The sequence below is a fragment of the Lepidochelys olivacea genome (assembly GCF_965140295.1).
Source record: "Lepidochelys olivacea isolate rLepOli2 genome assembly, chromosome: 11".
NCBI classification, from domain to species: domain Eukaryota; kingdom Metazoa; phylum Chordata; order Testudines; family Cheloniidae; genus Lepidochelys; species Lepidochelys olivacea.
The window spans coordinates 69,630,658-69,648,920 of NC_140421.1; the positions used below are offsets into that span (position 1 = coordinate 69,630,658).

At 42.5% G+C, this 18,263-nt stretch overlaps 1 protein-coding gene across 2 annotated transcripts in view; it reads right to left on the reverse strand.

Annotated features, from left to right (window-relative positions):
* Positions 1 to 18,263, reverse strand: part of RBM44 (RNA binding motif protein 44) — a 44,779-nt gene that overhangs the window by 16,247 nt on the left and 10,269 nt on the right. For both annotated transcript variants that reach the window (XM_084643326.1, XM_084643325.1), the window contains 5 exons: positions 11,474 to 13,149; positions 11,283 to 11,341; positions 10,634 to 10,810; positions 8,508 to 8,694; positions 8,392 to 8,417 (listed from right to left, as the gene is read on the reverse strand). In XM_084643326.1, the coding sequence (XP_084499452.1) occupies positions 8,392 to 8,417; positions 8,508 to 8,694; positions 10,634 to 10,810; positions 11,283 to 11,341; positions 11,474 to 13,033 (2,009 nt within the window). In that variant the 5' untranslated portion in view covers positions 13,034 to 13,149. The remainder of the gene's footprint in view (positions 1 to 8,391; positions 8,418 to 8,507; positions 8,695 to 10,633; positions 10,811 to 11,282; positions 11,342 to 11,473; positions 13,150 to 18,263) is intronic.

Below are 18,263 nucleotides of genomic sequence, written 5' to 3' on the forward strand. Positions count from 1 at the left end.
GATTTTCTGAAAATATATATTTAGAATCTGTTGCTATTCTTTATAAATGAAAGTTTATCTTTCAGCAGAGGCTGAAGAATAATCTCCTTCCAAAAAATTCAGAAAGAATTTCTTTCCAAATGGTCACCTTCTCCCATTATTCTCAAATCTCCTTCCCCTTGAGAGGTCAGCCTTTTTGCATCCTGTTTATCAAACTACCTCCCTCACCTCAAGCTAATAGTAAAGGAAGAGGGCAGTAGTTGTGAAGGTGATGTGCACACGGAAAGCCTGTCGGAGTAGTTTGGTAAACCACGTACTGGAGGCTGACATATGTAGGGGGGAGAGTTAATGCTGTGATACATGGACTATGGCATAGGGCAGTAGTGGAAATGATATGGTGTGTGACTATGCTCTGGTCTACACTAGGACTTTAGGTCGAATTTAGCAACGTTAAATCGATTTAAACCTGCACCCGTCCACACAGTGAAGCCCTTTATTTTGACTTAAAGGGCTCTTAAAATCGATTTCCTTACTCCACCCCTGACAAGTGGATTAGCGCTTAAATCGACGTTCCCGGCTCGAATTTGGGGTACTGTGGACACAATTCGATGGTATTGGCCTCCGGGAGCTATCCCAGAGTGCTCCATTCTGACCGCTCTGGACAGCACTCTCAACTCAGATGCACTGGCCAGGTAGACAGGAAAAGAACCGCAAACTTTTGAATCTCATTTCCTGTTTGGCCAGCATGGCAAGCTGCAGGTGACCATGCAGAGCTCATCAGCACAGGTGACCATGATGGAGTCCCAGAATCGCAAAAGAGCTCCAGCATGGACGGAACGGGAGGTACGGGATCTGATCGCTGTTTGGGGAGAGGAATCCGTGCTATCAGAACTCCGTTCCAGTTTTCGAAATGTCAAAACCTTTGTGAAAATCGCCCAGGGCATGAAGGACAGAGGCCATAACAGGGACCCGAAGCAGTGCCGCGTGAAACTGAAGGAGCTGAGGCAAGCCTACCAGAAAACCAGAGAGGCGAACAGCTGCTCTGGGTCAGAGCCCCAAACATGCCGCTTCGATGATGAGCTGCATGCCATTTTAGGGGGTTCAGCCACCACTACCCCAGCCGTGTTGTTTGACTCCTTCAATGGAGATGGAGGCAATACGGAAGCAGGTTTTGGGGACGAAGAAGATGATGAGGAGGAAGAGGTTGTAGATAGCTCACAGCAAGCAAGTGGAGAAACCAGTTTTCCCGACAGCCAGGAACTGTTTCTCACCCTAGACCTGGAGCCAGTACCCCCCGAACCCACCCAAGGCTGCCTCCTGGACCCAGCAGGTGGAGAAGGGACCTCTGGTGAGTGTACCTTTTAAAATGCTATACATGGTTTAAAAGCAAGCATGTGAAAGGATTACTTTGCCCTGGCATTTGCGGTTCTCCTAGATGTAGTCCTAAAGCCTTTGCAAAAGGTTTCTGGGGAGGGCAGCCTTATTTCGTCCTTCATGGTAGGACACTTTACCACTCCAGGCCAGTAACACGTACTCGGGAATCACTGTAGAACAAAGCATTGCAGTGTATGTTTGCTGGCATTCAACCAAAATCCGTTCTTTATCTCTCTGTGTTATCCTCAGGAAAGTGAGATATAATTCATGGTCACCTGGTTGAAATAGAGTGCTTTTCTTCAGGGACACTCAGAGGTGCCCGTTCCTGCTGGGCTGTTTGCCTGTGGCTGAACAGAAATGTTCCCCGCTGTTAGCCACAGGGAGGGGGGAAGGTTGAGGGGGTAGTCACGCGGTGGGAGGAGGCAAAATGCGACCTTGTAAGGAAAGCACATGTGCTATGTATGTAATGTTAACAGCAAGGTTTACCCTGAAAGAGTGTAGCGACTGTTTTATAAAATGTGTCTTTTTAAATACCACTGTCCCTTTTTTTTTCTAACCAGCTGCATGTGTTTCAATGATCACAGGATCTTCTCCTTCCCAGAGGCTAGTGAAGCTTAGAAAGAAAAAAAAACGCACTCGCGATGAAATGTTCTCCGAGCTCATGCTGTCCTCCCACACTGACAGAGCACAGACGAATGCGTGGAGGCAAATAATGTCAGAGTGCAGGAAAGCACAAAATGACCGGGAGGAGAGGTGGAGGGCTGAAGAGAGTAAGTGGCGGGCTGAAGAGAGGGCTGAAGCTCAAATGTGGCGGCAGCATGATGAGAGGAGGCAGGATTCAATGCTGAGGCTGCTGCAGGACCAAACCAGAATGCTCCAGTGTATGGTTGAGCTGCAGCAAAGGCAGCTGGAGCACAGACTGCCACTGCTGCCCCTCTGTAACCAACCGCCCTCCTCCCCAAGTTCCATAGCCTCCACACCCAGACGCCCAAGAACGCGCTGGGGGGAACTCCGGCCAACCAGCCACTCCACCACAGAGGATTGCCCAAAAAAAAGAAGGCTGTCATTCAATAAATTTTAAAGTTGTAAACTTTTAAAGTGCTGTGCTTAAAGTGCTGTGTGGCATTTTCCTTCCCTCCTCCACCACCCCTCCTGGGATACCTTGGTAGTCATCCCCCTATTTGTGTGATGAATGAATAACGAATGCATGACTGTGAAGCAGCAATGACTTTATTGCCTCTGCAAGCGGTGATTAAAGGGAGGAGGGGAGGGTGGTTAGCTTACAGGGAAGTAGAGTGAACCAAGGGGCGGGGGGTTTCATCAAGGAGAAACAAACAGAACTTTCACACCGTAGCCTGGCCAGTCATGAAACTGGTCTTCAAAGCTTCTCTGATGCGTACTGCGCCCTCCTGTGCTCTTCTAACCGCCCTGGTGTCTGGCTGCGCGTAACCAGCAGCCAGGCGATTTGCCTCAGCCTCCCACCCCGCCATAAACGTCTCCCCCTTACTCTCACAGATATTGTGGAGCACACAGCAAGCAGTAATAAGAGTGGGAATATTGGTTTCGCTGAGGTCTAAGCGAGTCAGTAAACTGCGCCAGCGCGCCTTTAAACGTCCAAATGCACATTCTACCATCATTCTGCACTTGCTCAGCCTGTAGTTGAACAGCTCCTGACTACTGTCCAGGCTGCCTGTGTACGGCTTCATGAGCCATGGCATTAAGGGGTAGGCTGGGTCCCCAAGGATACATATAGGCATTTCAACATCCCCAAGAGTTATTTTCTGGTCTGGGAATAAAGTCCCTTCCTGCAGCTTTTGAAACAGACCAGAGTTCCTGAAGATGCGAGCGTCATGTACCTTTCCCGGCCATCCCACGTTGATGTTGGTGAAACGTCCCTTGTGATCCACCAGAGCTTGCAGCACTATCGAAAAGTACCCCTTGCGGTTTATGTACTCGGCGGCTTGGTGCTCCGGTGCCAAGATAGGGATATGGGTTCCGTCTATAGCCCCACCACAGTTAGGGAATCCCATTGCAGCAAAGCCATCCACTATGACCTGCACATTTCCCAGGGTCACTACCCTTGATATCAGCAGATCTTTGATTGCGTGAGCTACTTGCATCACAGCAGCCCCCACAGTAGATTTGCCCACTCCAAATTGATTCCCAACTGACCGGTAGCTGTCTGGCGTTGCAAGCTTCCACAGGGCTATCGCCACTCGCTTCTCAACTGTGAGGGCTGCTCTCATCCTGGTATTCATGCGCTTCAGGGCAGGGGAAAGCAAGTCACAAAGTTCCATGGAAGTGCCCTTACGCATGCGAAAGTTTCGCAGCCACTGGGAATCGTCCCAGACCTGCAACACTATGCGGTCCCACCAGTCTGTGCTTGTTTCCCGAGCCCAGAATCGGTGTTCCACAGCATGAACCTGCCCCATTAGCACCATGATGCATGCATTGTCAGGGCCCATGCTTTCAGAGAAATCTGTGTCCATGTCCTGATCACTCACGGGACCGCGCTGACGTCGCCTCCTCGCCCGGTATCGCGTTGCCATGTTCTGGTGCTGCATATACTGCTGGATAATGCGTGTGGTGGTTGATGTGCTCCTAATTGCCAAAATGAGCTCAGCGGCCTCCATGCTTGCCTTGGTATGGCGTCCGCACAGAAAAAAGGCGCGGAACGATTGTCTGCCGTTGCTCTGACGGAGGGAGGGGCGACTGACGACACGGCTTACAGGGTTGGCTTCAGGGAGCTAAAATCAACAAAGGGTGTGCCTGTACATCAAGGAGTATTTCAGGCAGGACTGCACGGAGGGTTCTAATAAGAAATGGTGCACCTAAGTTATCGTTGTTATTGGAACAAGGAGGTTAGCCTGGCCTCTGATGGATACATGGCTAGATTTACCTCGCTGCACCTTCTCTGTGAGTGACTGCAGTGTGATCTAGACGGGGAGGAGGAAAATGAGTACAAAACAAATCTGGTCTATTTCTTGTTCTGACCCACTCCATCTATCTTTTACATCTTTGGCTGGCAGCAGACGGTGCAGAAGGACTGCATGCCATCCACATCTCATGGCTGCTTGGCAGAAGATGGTACAGTACGACTGCTAGCCATCTTCATCTCTTGCCTGCCTGGCATAAGATGGTACAATACGACTGCTAGCAATCCTCATCTCTTGCCTGCCTGGCAGAAGATGGTACAGTACGACTGCTAGCAGTCCGTATCGCCTGCCCGCTCACCATAAGACGGTTCAATAGGACTGACTGCAGGACTAAAGAGAATGACCTGGTCAAGTCACTCCAAATTTAGTCCCTGCGCCCATGTCTGCCCAGGCGCTCCCAGCCGACATGGCCAGGAGCACCTCGGACACGACGAGGACGACTACCAGTCGTATTGTACCGTCTGCTGCCAGAAGGCAATGGGTTGCTGCTACTGTGCAGCAAAGCCGTACCGCATCTGCCAGCACCCAGGAGACATAGGGTGACGGTTACCTGAGCTGGCTCCATGCTTGCCGTGGTATGGTGTCTGCACAGGTAACTCATGAAAAAAGGCGCGAAACGATTGTCTGCCCTTGCTTTCACGGAGGGAGGGAGGGAACGGGGGCCTGACGACACGTACCCAGAACCACCCGCAACAATGTTTTACCCCCATCAGAGTGCTCCATTGTGAGTGCTCTGGACAGCACTCTCAGATGCCCGATTGTTTGCCATTGCTCTGACGCTGGGAGGGGCGCTTACAGGGTTGGCTTCAGGGAGCTAAAATCAACAAAGGGGGTGGCTTTACATCAAGGAGTATTTCAGGCAGGACTTCACGGAGGGTTCCAATAAGAAATGGTGCACCTAAGTTATTGTTCTTATTGGAACAAGGAGGTTAGCCTGGCCTCTGATTGATACATGGCTAGATTTACCTCGCTGCACCTTCTCTGTGAGTGACTGCAGTGTGACCTAGAGGAATGAGTCCCCTAGACAGGGGAGGGGGGGAAGCAAATGAGTACAAAACAAATCTGGTCTATTTCTTGTTTTGATCCACTCCATCTATCTTTTACATCTTTGGCTGGCAGCAGACGGTGCAGAAGGACTGCATGCCATCCACATCTCATGGCTGCTCGGCAGAAGATGGTACAGTACGACTGCTAGCAGTCCGTATCGCCTGCCCGCTCACCATAAGACGGTTCAATAGGACTGACTGCAGGACTAAAGAGAATGACCTGGTCAAGTCACTCCAAATTTAGTCCCTGCGCCCATGTCTGCCCAGGCGCTCCCAGCCGACGTGGCCAGGAGCACCTCGGACACGACGAGGATGGCTACCAGTTGTACTGCACTGTCTGCTGCCACAAGGCAATGGGTTGCTGCTACTGTGTAGCAATGCCGTACCGCGTCTGCCAGCGCCCAGGAGACATACGGTGACTGTTACCTGAGCGGGCTCCATGCTTGCCGTGGTATGGCGTCTGCACAGGTAACTCAGGAAAAAAGGCGCGAAATGATTGTCTGCCCTTGCTTTCACGAAGGAAGGGAGGGAGGGAACGGGGGCCTGACGATATGTACCCAGAACCACCCGCGACAATGTTTTAGCCCCATCAGGCATTGGGATATCAACCCAGAATTCCAATGGGCAGCGGAGACTGCGGGAACTGTGGGATAGCTACCCACGGTGCAACGCTCCGGAAGTCGACGCTTGCCTCGGTACTGTGGAAGCGCTCCGCCGAGTTAATGCACTTAGAGCATTTTCTGTGGGGACACACACACTCGAATATATAAAACCGATTTCTAAAAAAACGACTTCTATAAATTCGACCTAATTTCGTAGTGTAGACATACCCTATGTGAGGGGGAATAAAGGCTGTGCACTGTTAGGTGGCTTAACTTAACTTCCCTGCTTTTGTAGTTTTGTGTACCTGAGGGTTGTGTGTTTTTGCTACTTGTTACTAGGGCTGTCAATTAATCGCAGTTTAGTCACGCAATTAACTTAAAAAAATTAATCGCGATTTAAAAAAGCAACAGAACACCAATAAAGCAATAGAATACCAATTAAAATTTATTAAATATTTTTGGATATTTTTCTACATTTTCAAATATATCTATTTCAATTACAACACAGAATACAAAGTGCACAGTGCTCATTTTATATTATTCTTGATTACAAATATTTGCACTGTAAAAATGATAAAACAGTATGTTTCAATTCACCTCATACAAGTACGGCAGTGCAATTTCTTTATCGTTAAACCTACAACTGTAGGTTTTTTTGTTACATAACTGCACTCAAAAACGAACCAGTGTAAAACTTTAGAGCCTACAAGTCCACTTAGTCCTACTTCTTGTTCAGCCAATCACAAAGAGAAACAAGTTTGCTTACATTTATGGGAGATAATGCTGCCCACTTCTTAATTACAATGTCACCTGAAAGTGAGAACAGGCATTTGCATGGCACTGTTGTAGCTGGCGTTGCAAGATATTTACGTGCCAAAGATTCATATACCTCTTCATGCTTTGGCCATTGCTCCAGAGAACATATTTCCATGCTGATGACGCTTGTTTAAAAAAAAATGCATTAATTAAATTTGTGACTGAACTCTTTGAGGGAGAATTGTATGTCTCCTGCTCAGTTTTACCCACATTCTGCCATATATTTCATGTTATAGCAGTCTCGGATGATAACCCAGAACATGTTCATTTTAAGAACACTTTCACTGCAAATCTGACAAAATGCAAAGATACCAATGTGAAATTTTTAAGATAGCCACAGCACTAGATCCAAGATTTAAGAATCTGAAGTGCCTTCCAAAATCTGAGAGGGACGAGGTGTGGATCATGCTTTCAGAAATTTTAAAAGAGCAAGACTCTGATGCGGAAACTACAGAACCCAAACCCCCAAAAAGAAAATCAACCTTTTGCTAGTGGCATCCGACTCAGATGATGAAAATGAACATGCGTTGGTCCGCACTGCTTTGGATTGTTACCAAGCAGAACCTGTCGTCAGAATGAACGCCTGTCCTCTGGAATGGTGGTTGAAGCATCAAGGGACATATGAATCTTTAGCACATCTGGCATGTAAACATCTTGCAACACCGGCTACAACAGTGCTATACAAACACCTGTTCTCATTTTCAAGTGACATTGTAAACAAGAAGTAGGCAGCATTATCTTCTGCAAATATAAACAAACTTATTTATCTGAGCGATTGGCCAAACAAGAAGTAGGACTGAGTGGGCTTGTAGGCGCTAAAGTTTTACGTTGTTTTATTTTTAAAGGCAGGTTTCTTTTGTACATAATTCTACATTTGTAAGTTTGACTTTCATGATAAAGAGATTGCACTACAGTACTTGATTTAGGTGAATTGAAAAATACTATTTCTTTTGTTTTTTACAGTATAAATATTTGTAATCAAAAATATAAAATGAGCACTGTACACTTTGTATTCTGTGTTGTAACTGAAATCAATATATTTGAAAATGTAGAATACAACCACAAATATTTTAAAAATATTTAAATTCTATTATTAACAGCACGATTAATCACGCGATTAATCTTTTCTAAATCGCTTGACAGCCCTATTTGTTACCCATTAGCGCTGCAGACAACTCATCTATGCAACAGTGAACTGGACTCTTTTCAGACTTGCACATTAACAACAGAACTGTCAACTATGTGCTGAATGCAAAAATCTTTATTACTGGTGAATATATGCAAGCCAGAAATAACACAACTTGAATTTAAGATCCCAGATAGAAATTAAATGTTGAATAGTAGGGAAAATACACCTTGTTATTTGTAAATTGATAAAATCTGAACTGAAGGTCATGAGGATACAAACATAGAACTCTACAATACCGTTTGCATACAATTACTTTGCAGAGTAAAACCTCACTCTAAAATAAAATCTCACTGCCAAAAGCGTCAGCCTGCTTTTTCAGCTAAACAGAGTTGAAGTAACAAGTGAAGTTCATACACAAAAAAACAAAAATAACTTACACTATTTATTTTGCGCTCACTTCTGGCCTATACCTTAATCTGAATATATAAATAAAAATTGTAATTACTTACTTATAAAGAAGGTCATCTTTCACTAACTGTCAAGAAAAAAAAGATTTCCCTTAGTTTTTAAATAAAAATATTCCTACTTAAAGCCAAAGAGTAACTTAAAAAAAAACCTACTGTACCTCTGAAGGAACATAGGAAGAAAAGATCGAGAGCAATTTTGACTCTACTGATAATGGGGGCAGTGAATCCAATGGTATACCCAGGACTAATTTTTCTCTCATGCTTTCATACCTAGCCTTCAGTTCTTCAAAAACAGACAACAAAGATGACCCTAGTTCAGTCTTGGCAATGTCACTTTTAAAATTCCTGAAAAAAATATAAAAGAACACTTCAAATACGTAATAGGACATTCCTGTTACATTATTAATACTTCAAGAATTATCAAAAATATGTTATGGTGCCTCAAGATTTTTCATGTCCCTGCACCTCCCCCACCACATACAAAGAAATCTATTATTTCTGATAAATGTTAGCCTGAGCCAGGGGTTCTCAAACTGAGGGTCAGAACCCTTCAGGGGGTCACGAGACTATTACATGGGGGAGTTGCGAGCTGTCAGCCTCCACCCCCAAACACTGCTTTGCCTCCAGTATTTATAATGGTGTTAAATATATAAGAACATGTTTTTAATTTATAAGGGGGTGGGGGTCGCACTCAGAGACTTGCTATGTGAAAGGGGTCACCAGTACAAAAGTTTGAGAACCACTCACTTAAACCATCTTGGTCTTTTGTGATCTCTAATACCGTTTTATTTGTGACAGGTTTCAGAGTAGCAGCCGTGTTAGTCTGTATTCACAAAAAGAAAAGGAGAACTTGTGGCACTTTAGAGAAGTGAGCTGTAGCTTATGCTCAAATAAATTTGTTAGTCTAAGATGCCACAAGTACTCCTTTTCTTTTTTAAAAATCATATTCCATCATGCAGAATCATACTGACCTCCACATGGGTCATTAAATCCACTGCACAGAACTATTATCATTTGAGCTTACGAAGTAACTAGTAGGAACAGGCTGTTGCCCTTTACGTGGACAAACCAGCGAAGGAGGATGAAATGCAAACTTTGCCAGTGGGTTGCAAAACTACTTGCTAGCACAAGACGACTGTGAGGCTCATGAATCATGGGTTTAATTCCAAGTTCTGAAGAGGAAGTGTGATTTAGTGGTTATAAACTCTTTTGTCCCTGTCCCAGCCTCACCCCCAGCCTGTCTGACCCTTTTACTCCTAACTCTCCTCGGGATCCTGTCCACGTTCCCTCTTTTCTTCTCCCCTACCCCCGCTCCCACTGCTTAATATGAATCTGCACCTATTCATTCTTCCAGCTCCTTTCTCTGTCTCACTTGGCTATTATTTCCCCTGTGCCTCTCTGTTTCTACCCTGGCCCTCACCTTCTGGCATTTGCATCAGGCTGCTTCCTGCTCCTCTGTGCTGTCTGGGCACCAGCAGTGGTACAATGATAGCACAGGAGAATTCCTATTCTAAGTTCCAGTACCTGGCACTAGGGTGGCCACACCAGCTCCTGGAAGGGAGCATGTTCAGTCACTTTACAGAGATTTTCCTGTAAAATTGGTCTTGAAAACAAATGAACTGATTTAGCTGAAATTTTCAAAGTGCACGCACAGCCTGAGGCAAACACCTGTTATGGAAAATTTCAGGCTGAATGGTTCAAGCCTGACAGTGATAAGCAACTGAAAACAGGATCTAATAATGGAAAGTGTCAGGCAATCTCAATTATATGCATCACTACCTGTTCCACCTATAATAAAGCAGGCCTATTCAGCAACTAATGCCCTCCAATAGTACTTAAACAAAACACAAAATATTACCGCAGGGATAAAAGTAAAGAAAGAATTAGGCCAATTATTACTAACAATTTGAGCTCTGTGCCAAACACCACCATCTTCTGATAGGGTCAAAATATTCTGATGTTTTGGCATTACACGCTAAGAATATGTCTTCAGCAGAACTGATTAACTGGTCCAGTGAGTGTATTTGAATATATATTACAACTACATGTGTACAAGAATACTTTCAGTATTTTTCATAGCAGTGACTAATATTAATTAGATTTGGAATATTTTAATTTCACAAGATACTATCAAATAACTAACAGTTATTTGGCTGACACTCAAATGGATTTTAGGAAAGCACTTGCTGTTGCTCTCTTTAAAGAGCAGCTGGATTTCTTAAATTCTAAATTATTGAAGAATATCACATCTGTTTTATTCAAGAGAAATAAAATTAATGCATGCCTGTTAAAACATTCTCTTTCTTCCATAATAAGTCTGTAAATCTTCCAGCAGTGCTGGTGACACATCCAATAGTGAGTTCTTAGAAGCTGCAATTCTGCTTTTATAGCTCTCTGCAGCAGCATCCTACAACAGTTTGATGAATAAGTCTTCTCAGTTTCTTTGCTAAGATGCAACATCCTTTAAAAGGAAAAAAATATTGATTAAGCAAGAGAATATATTTCTTAATTTACTGTATATGTATTATCTTGACATTTGAATAACTTTTAGAAGGTATTTCTGATTACATTATAGATGGAAAACTTAAAACCAGTTAATTCCTACTCTCCAGTAGCCAAATAGGAAAAACAGTACTCCGCGGTGCCAAGCTTTCGCGGGATAGGGAGGCTCGCACATGACACTGATCCCCAACTCAGAAGAGGAAGTGGCACTACAACTCTCGTCATCTTTATGCAGAAAGTGCAGTCATAAAAATGAAATGACGGTCAGCGGCTCTGTTAATTTGTTAATCTTCAGTGCAAGCATTCTAAATAAACATTTACCTTGAATTCTTAATTTGCTTATTCAGAGATTAAACCTGAAAACTATTAAGTAAATTCTACATTTATCACTGAGCATCCATAAATACAAATATTTATAATTTATGACATACCTTTCAGGATTTTCTCTTAAATCTCTGACACTCAACTTATTTTTCAACTCCAAAGGATCCTAGAAACAATCATCATTTAAAGGAAAATAATTATACCATCTGCATTTACTGACACCGAAAGAGTTACAAATATAATTATTTTGTTTTAAAAACTGAGTTTATTTTGAGTTGCTCAGTGAGCTCAAAATTACCTTAATTTGGGAATTCCATTCAGTTGTTGGGATTTCACTGTAGATACAATTTTCCCATGTCTCAGCAAGCCATGAGGCAATCTGCTCCATATTGCCACCTACACATGACAAATCTGTATTGCAGGCAACACTTCTACAGGTCTCAGTCTGCCATTCTTCAGACTTGATTTTGTTCATCATTGTTAACTTTGTGTTGTTTGCTTTAGATACCACAGAAGCATTTGCACTAGTAGCTCTACTTGTAGTGAAACAAGCCCTAAAATCAGAACTTGCATCAACAGTCTGGTTAACTGTAACTTTATTATTACTTGTAGCATTATTCAAGCATGTGAGACACTTGATTTCTGAGTTAGGAAAATCTACTTGATGTCTGGTACTATCACCAGCATACTTATCTATAACTTCCACACAAGACAAATGACCATCTTTCATTGGAATTCTGGGGATTGCAAAAGAAAAATCTGGTTTCCTCTCAACAGTCTTCTGGCTGCAACCACGACAATCAGAATTAAATACAGGCAAAAATGATTCTTCACAACTACAAGAAATTGAATCATCTGCATTTTTGCGAGAAATCTGTGTGGATGTCACAGAAGATCTTTCCCATGGTAATACGCAAGTATTTCCATGGTTCTGCAACATGCTGTTAGTGCTGTGACCATCTTTCATTTTAAAGACTTTTTGTATAGCCATTTGTGATGACGGTGCATCATCACAAAAAGAAACAGCTTTCATCTTTTGTTGATTTTCTGAACTGCTCATGGAGAGTGATTTTTGATAAGCCCTTTCTCTATTCACAACAGTATCACTTTCAAATGAATTTTCACCAAGTATACTATGATATGTATCATCAGTTTGTTCCTCCTCATGATTTTCATATTTCAGGCCTTTGTAATCCATCAGTAACATGGAGTCCTGAGATGTTTTTGAGTATTCTGGTATAGCTGCTTTATTATAGAACTCATCAACAGCACCATAATCTGAGGCAAAAGAACCATCACCTAATTTGCTAACAGGATTTTGCCCACCTATGGCTCCATCACATACAACTTCATAAAGTGGATCTACCAACTCCGGAATTTCTGAATTTTGCATCCTTAGAGTTTTAATTTGCTCAAAATGCATATATGAGGTATTTTGATCAGAATAATCTTGTTCTTCAGCACTGTGATACTCTAGTTGTGAGTCTTCATCTACATCACTCTTGTGTCTGTCGTCACTCTCCTTGTAACTGAAATGTATATTGTTGCAGACCTTTCCCAACATACCAGCTTCACTTTTGTCTTCATATACTTTGGAAATCCTCTCTCTTATTTTATTGTAAGTTTCAAGTTCTGCATCTAGTGATGAACTAAAACAAGCTAAGCTTTCATCTGGAAACTTTAATTCTGAGACATTTATGGAATATGCCTGGCCTGAAACAGAGCAGTTGACACCCTCTGCAAGTTCACGGGACAGAGAATCAACGCAGTCAATTTTATCAGACTTGTCTATTGCATAGGATGGCTCAGTGAAGACTCCTGTTTTACTCTTATCACTGATGTTTTCTCTTTGTTCCATGGTCCAAGTATCAGAGTTGTCACTAGAAGCAATCAGCTCAAACACAGTTTCTTCCAATTCACTTTCACTATAAAATCTTGAAGTCAACGACTTGTTTTTATTTATTGGTTTCTCACCTGATTAAAAATAAGAAGAGAAGTTCAAAATGAATTATAATGCACAAAAATATGTCAATGTATAAAACATTTTGTCAGATAAAATAGAAATGGTATCATGCTGTGATCAACTATATTGTGGTAAAGTCAGAGTTGTATGGTGCCTAAAAACAGGCAAAGAGTCCTGTGGCACCTTATAGACTAACGGACGTATTGGAGCATAAGCTTTCATGGGCGAATACCCACTTCGTCAAGTGGGTATTCACCCACGAAAGCTTATGCTCCAGTATGTCTGTTAGTCTATAAGGTGCCACAGGACTCTTTGCCTGTTTTTACAGATCCAGACTAACACGGCTACTCCTCTGATACTCTCTAAAAACAGAAAATTTCACTCAGAAGTCATCAGGTAGACCATGAAAAATCCCCAGAAAGATCTGCTATTTTTAACTTATTTTAAGTATAATGAAAACACATTTTATCTAATATAATTCCAGATGTCCCCACAACCCAGTTAGATGAAACACTGCTCCTTCTCTTATCACACAAGCAAAGGAGGCAAAGTAAACTTTCCATCTTCTCACTTTTCTCACACTTAAAACTTTTTAAGGCCCCGGCTTGACAAAGCCCTGGCTGGAATGATTTAGTTGGGGCTGGACCTGCTTTGAGCAGGGGGTTGGACTAGATGACCTCCCGAGGTCTCTTCCAAACCTAATCTTCTATGATTCTATGAAATATTTATTTCTGAGCTGAACCATCAGTTCTTTTATTGGTATACAGTGAGAAATTTACATCGTACATTACTGAAGTCATGATAACATGCAAATAGTTTTGATACAGTATTGGAGTAAAGTTGTGCCAGAGGAGACGACTTATACCCCAGAAACTATTTTAAATGAGTGGAGCTTGTCTAAAAAAAGGCAGATGGAAGTGAAAGAGTGGAGTCCTATGTCTCCCAAGAACCAGGAATCCTGCAAGTGCTGATGGAAAGCCACCTCCTCATTTGAAGGATGGATATGGTATAATGTCCTACCAGCAATACATCAACTTGGAATGGAACCCCAAACTGTAAGGGGAGGTGGGATAGGTAAGTGGGAATCCTGTGAAAAGTTAACTTCAAAGAAACAAAATTACAAGTAATTTCTTGTTCCTTAAACATACAGTCATCAAAATATTCCAACTTATTACAACTCAAAAGATCAAAACACATCTCAAAATAAAATACAATAGGCAGGGGAAAAAACAGCCAGAGACTTTGCTGCAAAGTGGTCAGAGATCAAGAGCACTGGCTGCATCACACCAAATTTCTCTTCATACTGCCTGTACACGGTGTTGTGGTGGGGGCAGTTTCACCTGGGAAGCTGGAATTTGAGAAACCCAAAAATCTTCAGAGCTAAGGGGGAATCTCACCTGTCTCTTGTTAGGAGCACAAACCCAAAGAGAAGATATTCTGTAATTAGGGTGTTTTGTTTATTTATTTACAGTGTCATGAACAAAAACAAGCTTCTTAGAACTTGATTAAAAACTCCTGCAGTAAAAGGATTAATCTCAGAGACAAAAGCCACCCCACACTTCTTTTGAAGAGACACTAAATAGTCCAGTGTGCTTGGAACAGAGCAAGATTAAAGTGGCTATATCGCTGTTTCTTGCTCAATAGGAAACCACTTTAAGTATAATTTTGTATAACAGATAGATGGCTTACGACACTTATGACAAACTTGCTGTACGTCATCTGAGCTTTGGAAATGTATATTTACCCAGGTGCAAAGATCCATATTGCTACAAGGAATGAATCTGAATCTAGAAGACAGATTTGGCCCTAAGTTCTGAAACAAGCTCTGAAGATAACAGCAAGAAAATGGAAAGTCCACTTGTCACAGCAAGTGAATCTAAATACCAGAATTGGTAAGCAAAAGATAAAGTTATGAGAATGTGAGCTCTGTCCTGCATCAACTTCCTGAAGATTAAAGGAAGAAGAGAGATTGGTGGAACTTTATACAGGAAGTCATGGCTCTCACTGATGAAAAATACCTAGGATTTTGATTGGGTTCAAACAGATCAGAGGACATTATCCTTTGAAACAAAAGAATTCATATTGGCATGCTCCCTATTTGCTGAAAATGCTATTGACTATGGATGTCTTTAGGAAGACACTTTTGTTGTCCATTAGGAACTGGAAAGGCATGAAAGAAAAAAAGGCACAAAAGAGTAGTTCGGATCAACATGTCTTATATAGTTCTGCAGTTTTACACTTCTATAATTGTATTTCATCGTTATTGTTTAGCTTCACAGGAGCTAGAGTGTCATAGCCAAATGCTGATGACTCAAGGAAAGCATCCTCAAGCGCAAAGTAACAAATAAGGCTTCAAGACAAAAATGTCAAAAACCCAGACAAAAAAGGCTACGATCCCAAAAAGAAACCAAGGTCTTGAGGCAAATCACATAAACCTCATGAAGAAACACTGAAGGAATCCCTAAAGTTCAGAGGTAAAACAAAAGGTGACATGGCACGAACACCAAAACAAAAGGACCGAGGACCTCGAGGCAAGAAATCAAGGCCTTATGACACAAAGCACAGAAGTGCTAAACAAATGCAAAGGAGTGCTGAAAAGCAAGTTCCACACAGCGATGGAATCAAGGGATATGGAATTGGTGTGGGAGCTGAAGAAATGTTCCTGTGGGGAGTTACTTTGCTGAATTATGTCAAAAAAGAACCGTTTTACTGGACAACAACTGGAAGTTCAGCAAGTGCCTGATTAACAATGAGTGGGGAAGTGGTAGCTGACTCACATCTCTAAGAACCCCTTTATGCCCACTGGCAAAGAGCACACAACATACTGCTGTCAGAATATTTAGCCAAACAGTGTCTTGTATGGTATCCTATTAAAACTGGTATGCTGGTCAAGAATATCGTAAGAGAGGTGTATAAAAAGTTATGTATGCGTGCTAGAAATACATTTTGGAGGCAATAACAAACAAGCCTGCCCTAGACAATGGAATGTGGATTTACGGGTATGCCAGGCTTGATTACAAATGACAATTAAAGTAGTACATTTACATACAAGGTAAACAAAGCAATCCAGCTAACAAGCAGCAGAGTAAACAGCTTGGCGAGCACACCTGGAGACACACCCCAGCTTGAACCCCAAGAGGTCTTCCTGACTCTTGAGGCAAAGACTTTGGGACATATAAGGGGAGCAAAAAGACATTCTGGTTATCCATCACGTAAGGGACAAAGGGATAGCACCTTCTAATTCTGTGAAAAGCAGATCCTTGTATTGGAAGGGCTGGAGTTGCTGATAGCTTGATGTAAGAGAGAAACTGTTTTAGGCAAAGATATAGCTTGTTAGGATTACATTTCAGTCACTTGAAGGTGTGTTTTTTGTTTGTAATCTTTTCTCTCTTTTTTATTCTTGCTTGGTATCACTTAAATCTGTGTTCTTTATTAATAAACTTATTCTTGTTTTATTACAAAACCATCTCATTGCTGTATATTAAAGTCAAGTGTGGGACCTCAGCAAAACCGACACACTGTGGTGTGCACTTTCTCTTTGGAGGCAATAAACTTAATTTGTGAGTGCTGAGAGAGAGGGACCAGACACTGCAGGTAGACATCTCTGCGGAACTTGCGTTCACTGATTATTACCTGAAAGGTAAGGTTAAGACTGGTGGAGTCTCAAGGAGTTTGCTGGTGTGGCAGTGAGTTAACACACAGTTTAAGCTCCAGCAAAGCTCACTCTTGCTGAGGCAAAGTAGTAACACAGTGGCATATCATTCTGGGTACCCTGAGGAGAATGTCATGCACTACCTTCGGGGCCAAAAAGCTTAAGTTCTACCCATTTTGCAAAAGTTCGCTGAGACTCAAGAGTAAAAATCCTGCACAAACAGTAACTTCAGAGAAAGTAATAGTTTGGAAACTTTCTAACAACAATGCTTTCTAATGGGAAACGAAATCCATTCCCTTCTAAGTTTCCCTCTGCTGGGAATTAAAGACGCTACCTCTAACTGATAAAGAAAACAGCCTTAACACTGAACAAACAATGAAACAGTGATAGGTAATTATTATAACAAGCTTTGCAGATGTACATATTTTTATTTAGTGAACTGTTATTTGGATAGCTTTTTTTTTTTAAACTAATCACTTCAGTTGTGCTTTAATTTTTTTGGTGAAAACATTAAGTTTGAATTTCCTGATTTCTGTGTAGTTAAAAATCTCAACATAAACATGGATTATTGCATTTACAAACTGGTTTTATTAGAATTTCCTCTTTTTGTGGTTTTACACACAACTTATCATGGTGTTACTATGGGCTAGTGACAGGTTTCAGAGTAGCAGCCATGTTAGTCTGTATCCGCAAAAAGAAAAGGAGGACTTGTGGCACATTCGAGACTAACAAATTTATTGGAGCATAAGCTTTTGTGAGCTACAGCTCACTCACGAAAGCTTATGCTCAAATAAATTTGTTAGTCTCTAAGGTGCCACAAGTCCTCCTTTTCTTTTTATAGGCTAGTGAGTTTTTCTTTTTACTTATGCCCTCTAAGAGCAAAGAAAGGAGCAGAAATCAAACTCGATTCTTCTAGTAGTACTGCAAATTACTACTAGGCTAGAAGTAGAGCCCTGCGTGGAAATAAATTGGTATCCACTGAACCGCAGGGCTCTCTCAGGAACCGCAATGGTGAAAGGAGCAGAACTTGGGGCCGCCGCTCCTGGGAGCCAGTGCCCCGAGCCAGCAGCTCCTCCAGTGCATCTGTACCGCCCCCAGCCTGGCCCCCAGTCCTTCCACGCAGCTGTGTCACCTGTCTGGGGTCTGTAAAGCCTCACCAGAGGACAGGGCTAGGGGCGGTACAGCCGGAGGAGCTTCCAACCCAGGGCACTGGGAGTGGCGGCCCCACTTTCTGCTCCTTTCGCTGCTGCGGTTCCCGGGAGAGCCCTGCAGTTCAGCAGATACCGATTTCTATCTGTGGATATCCGCATCTGTGCATATAAATTTGTATCCATGCAGGGCTCTCGCCACAAGGTGTTTTTATAACACCAGACAAAAACCAAGCCAGCAAAACAAGCCATTTCAAAATAAAGTCCTGTTTAAAAAAATTATTCTGTAGCATTAAGAACAGCCATTGTATCAAGAAACGGATTT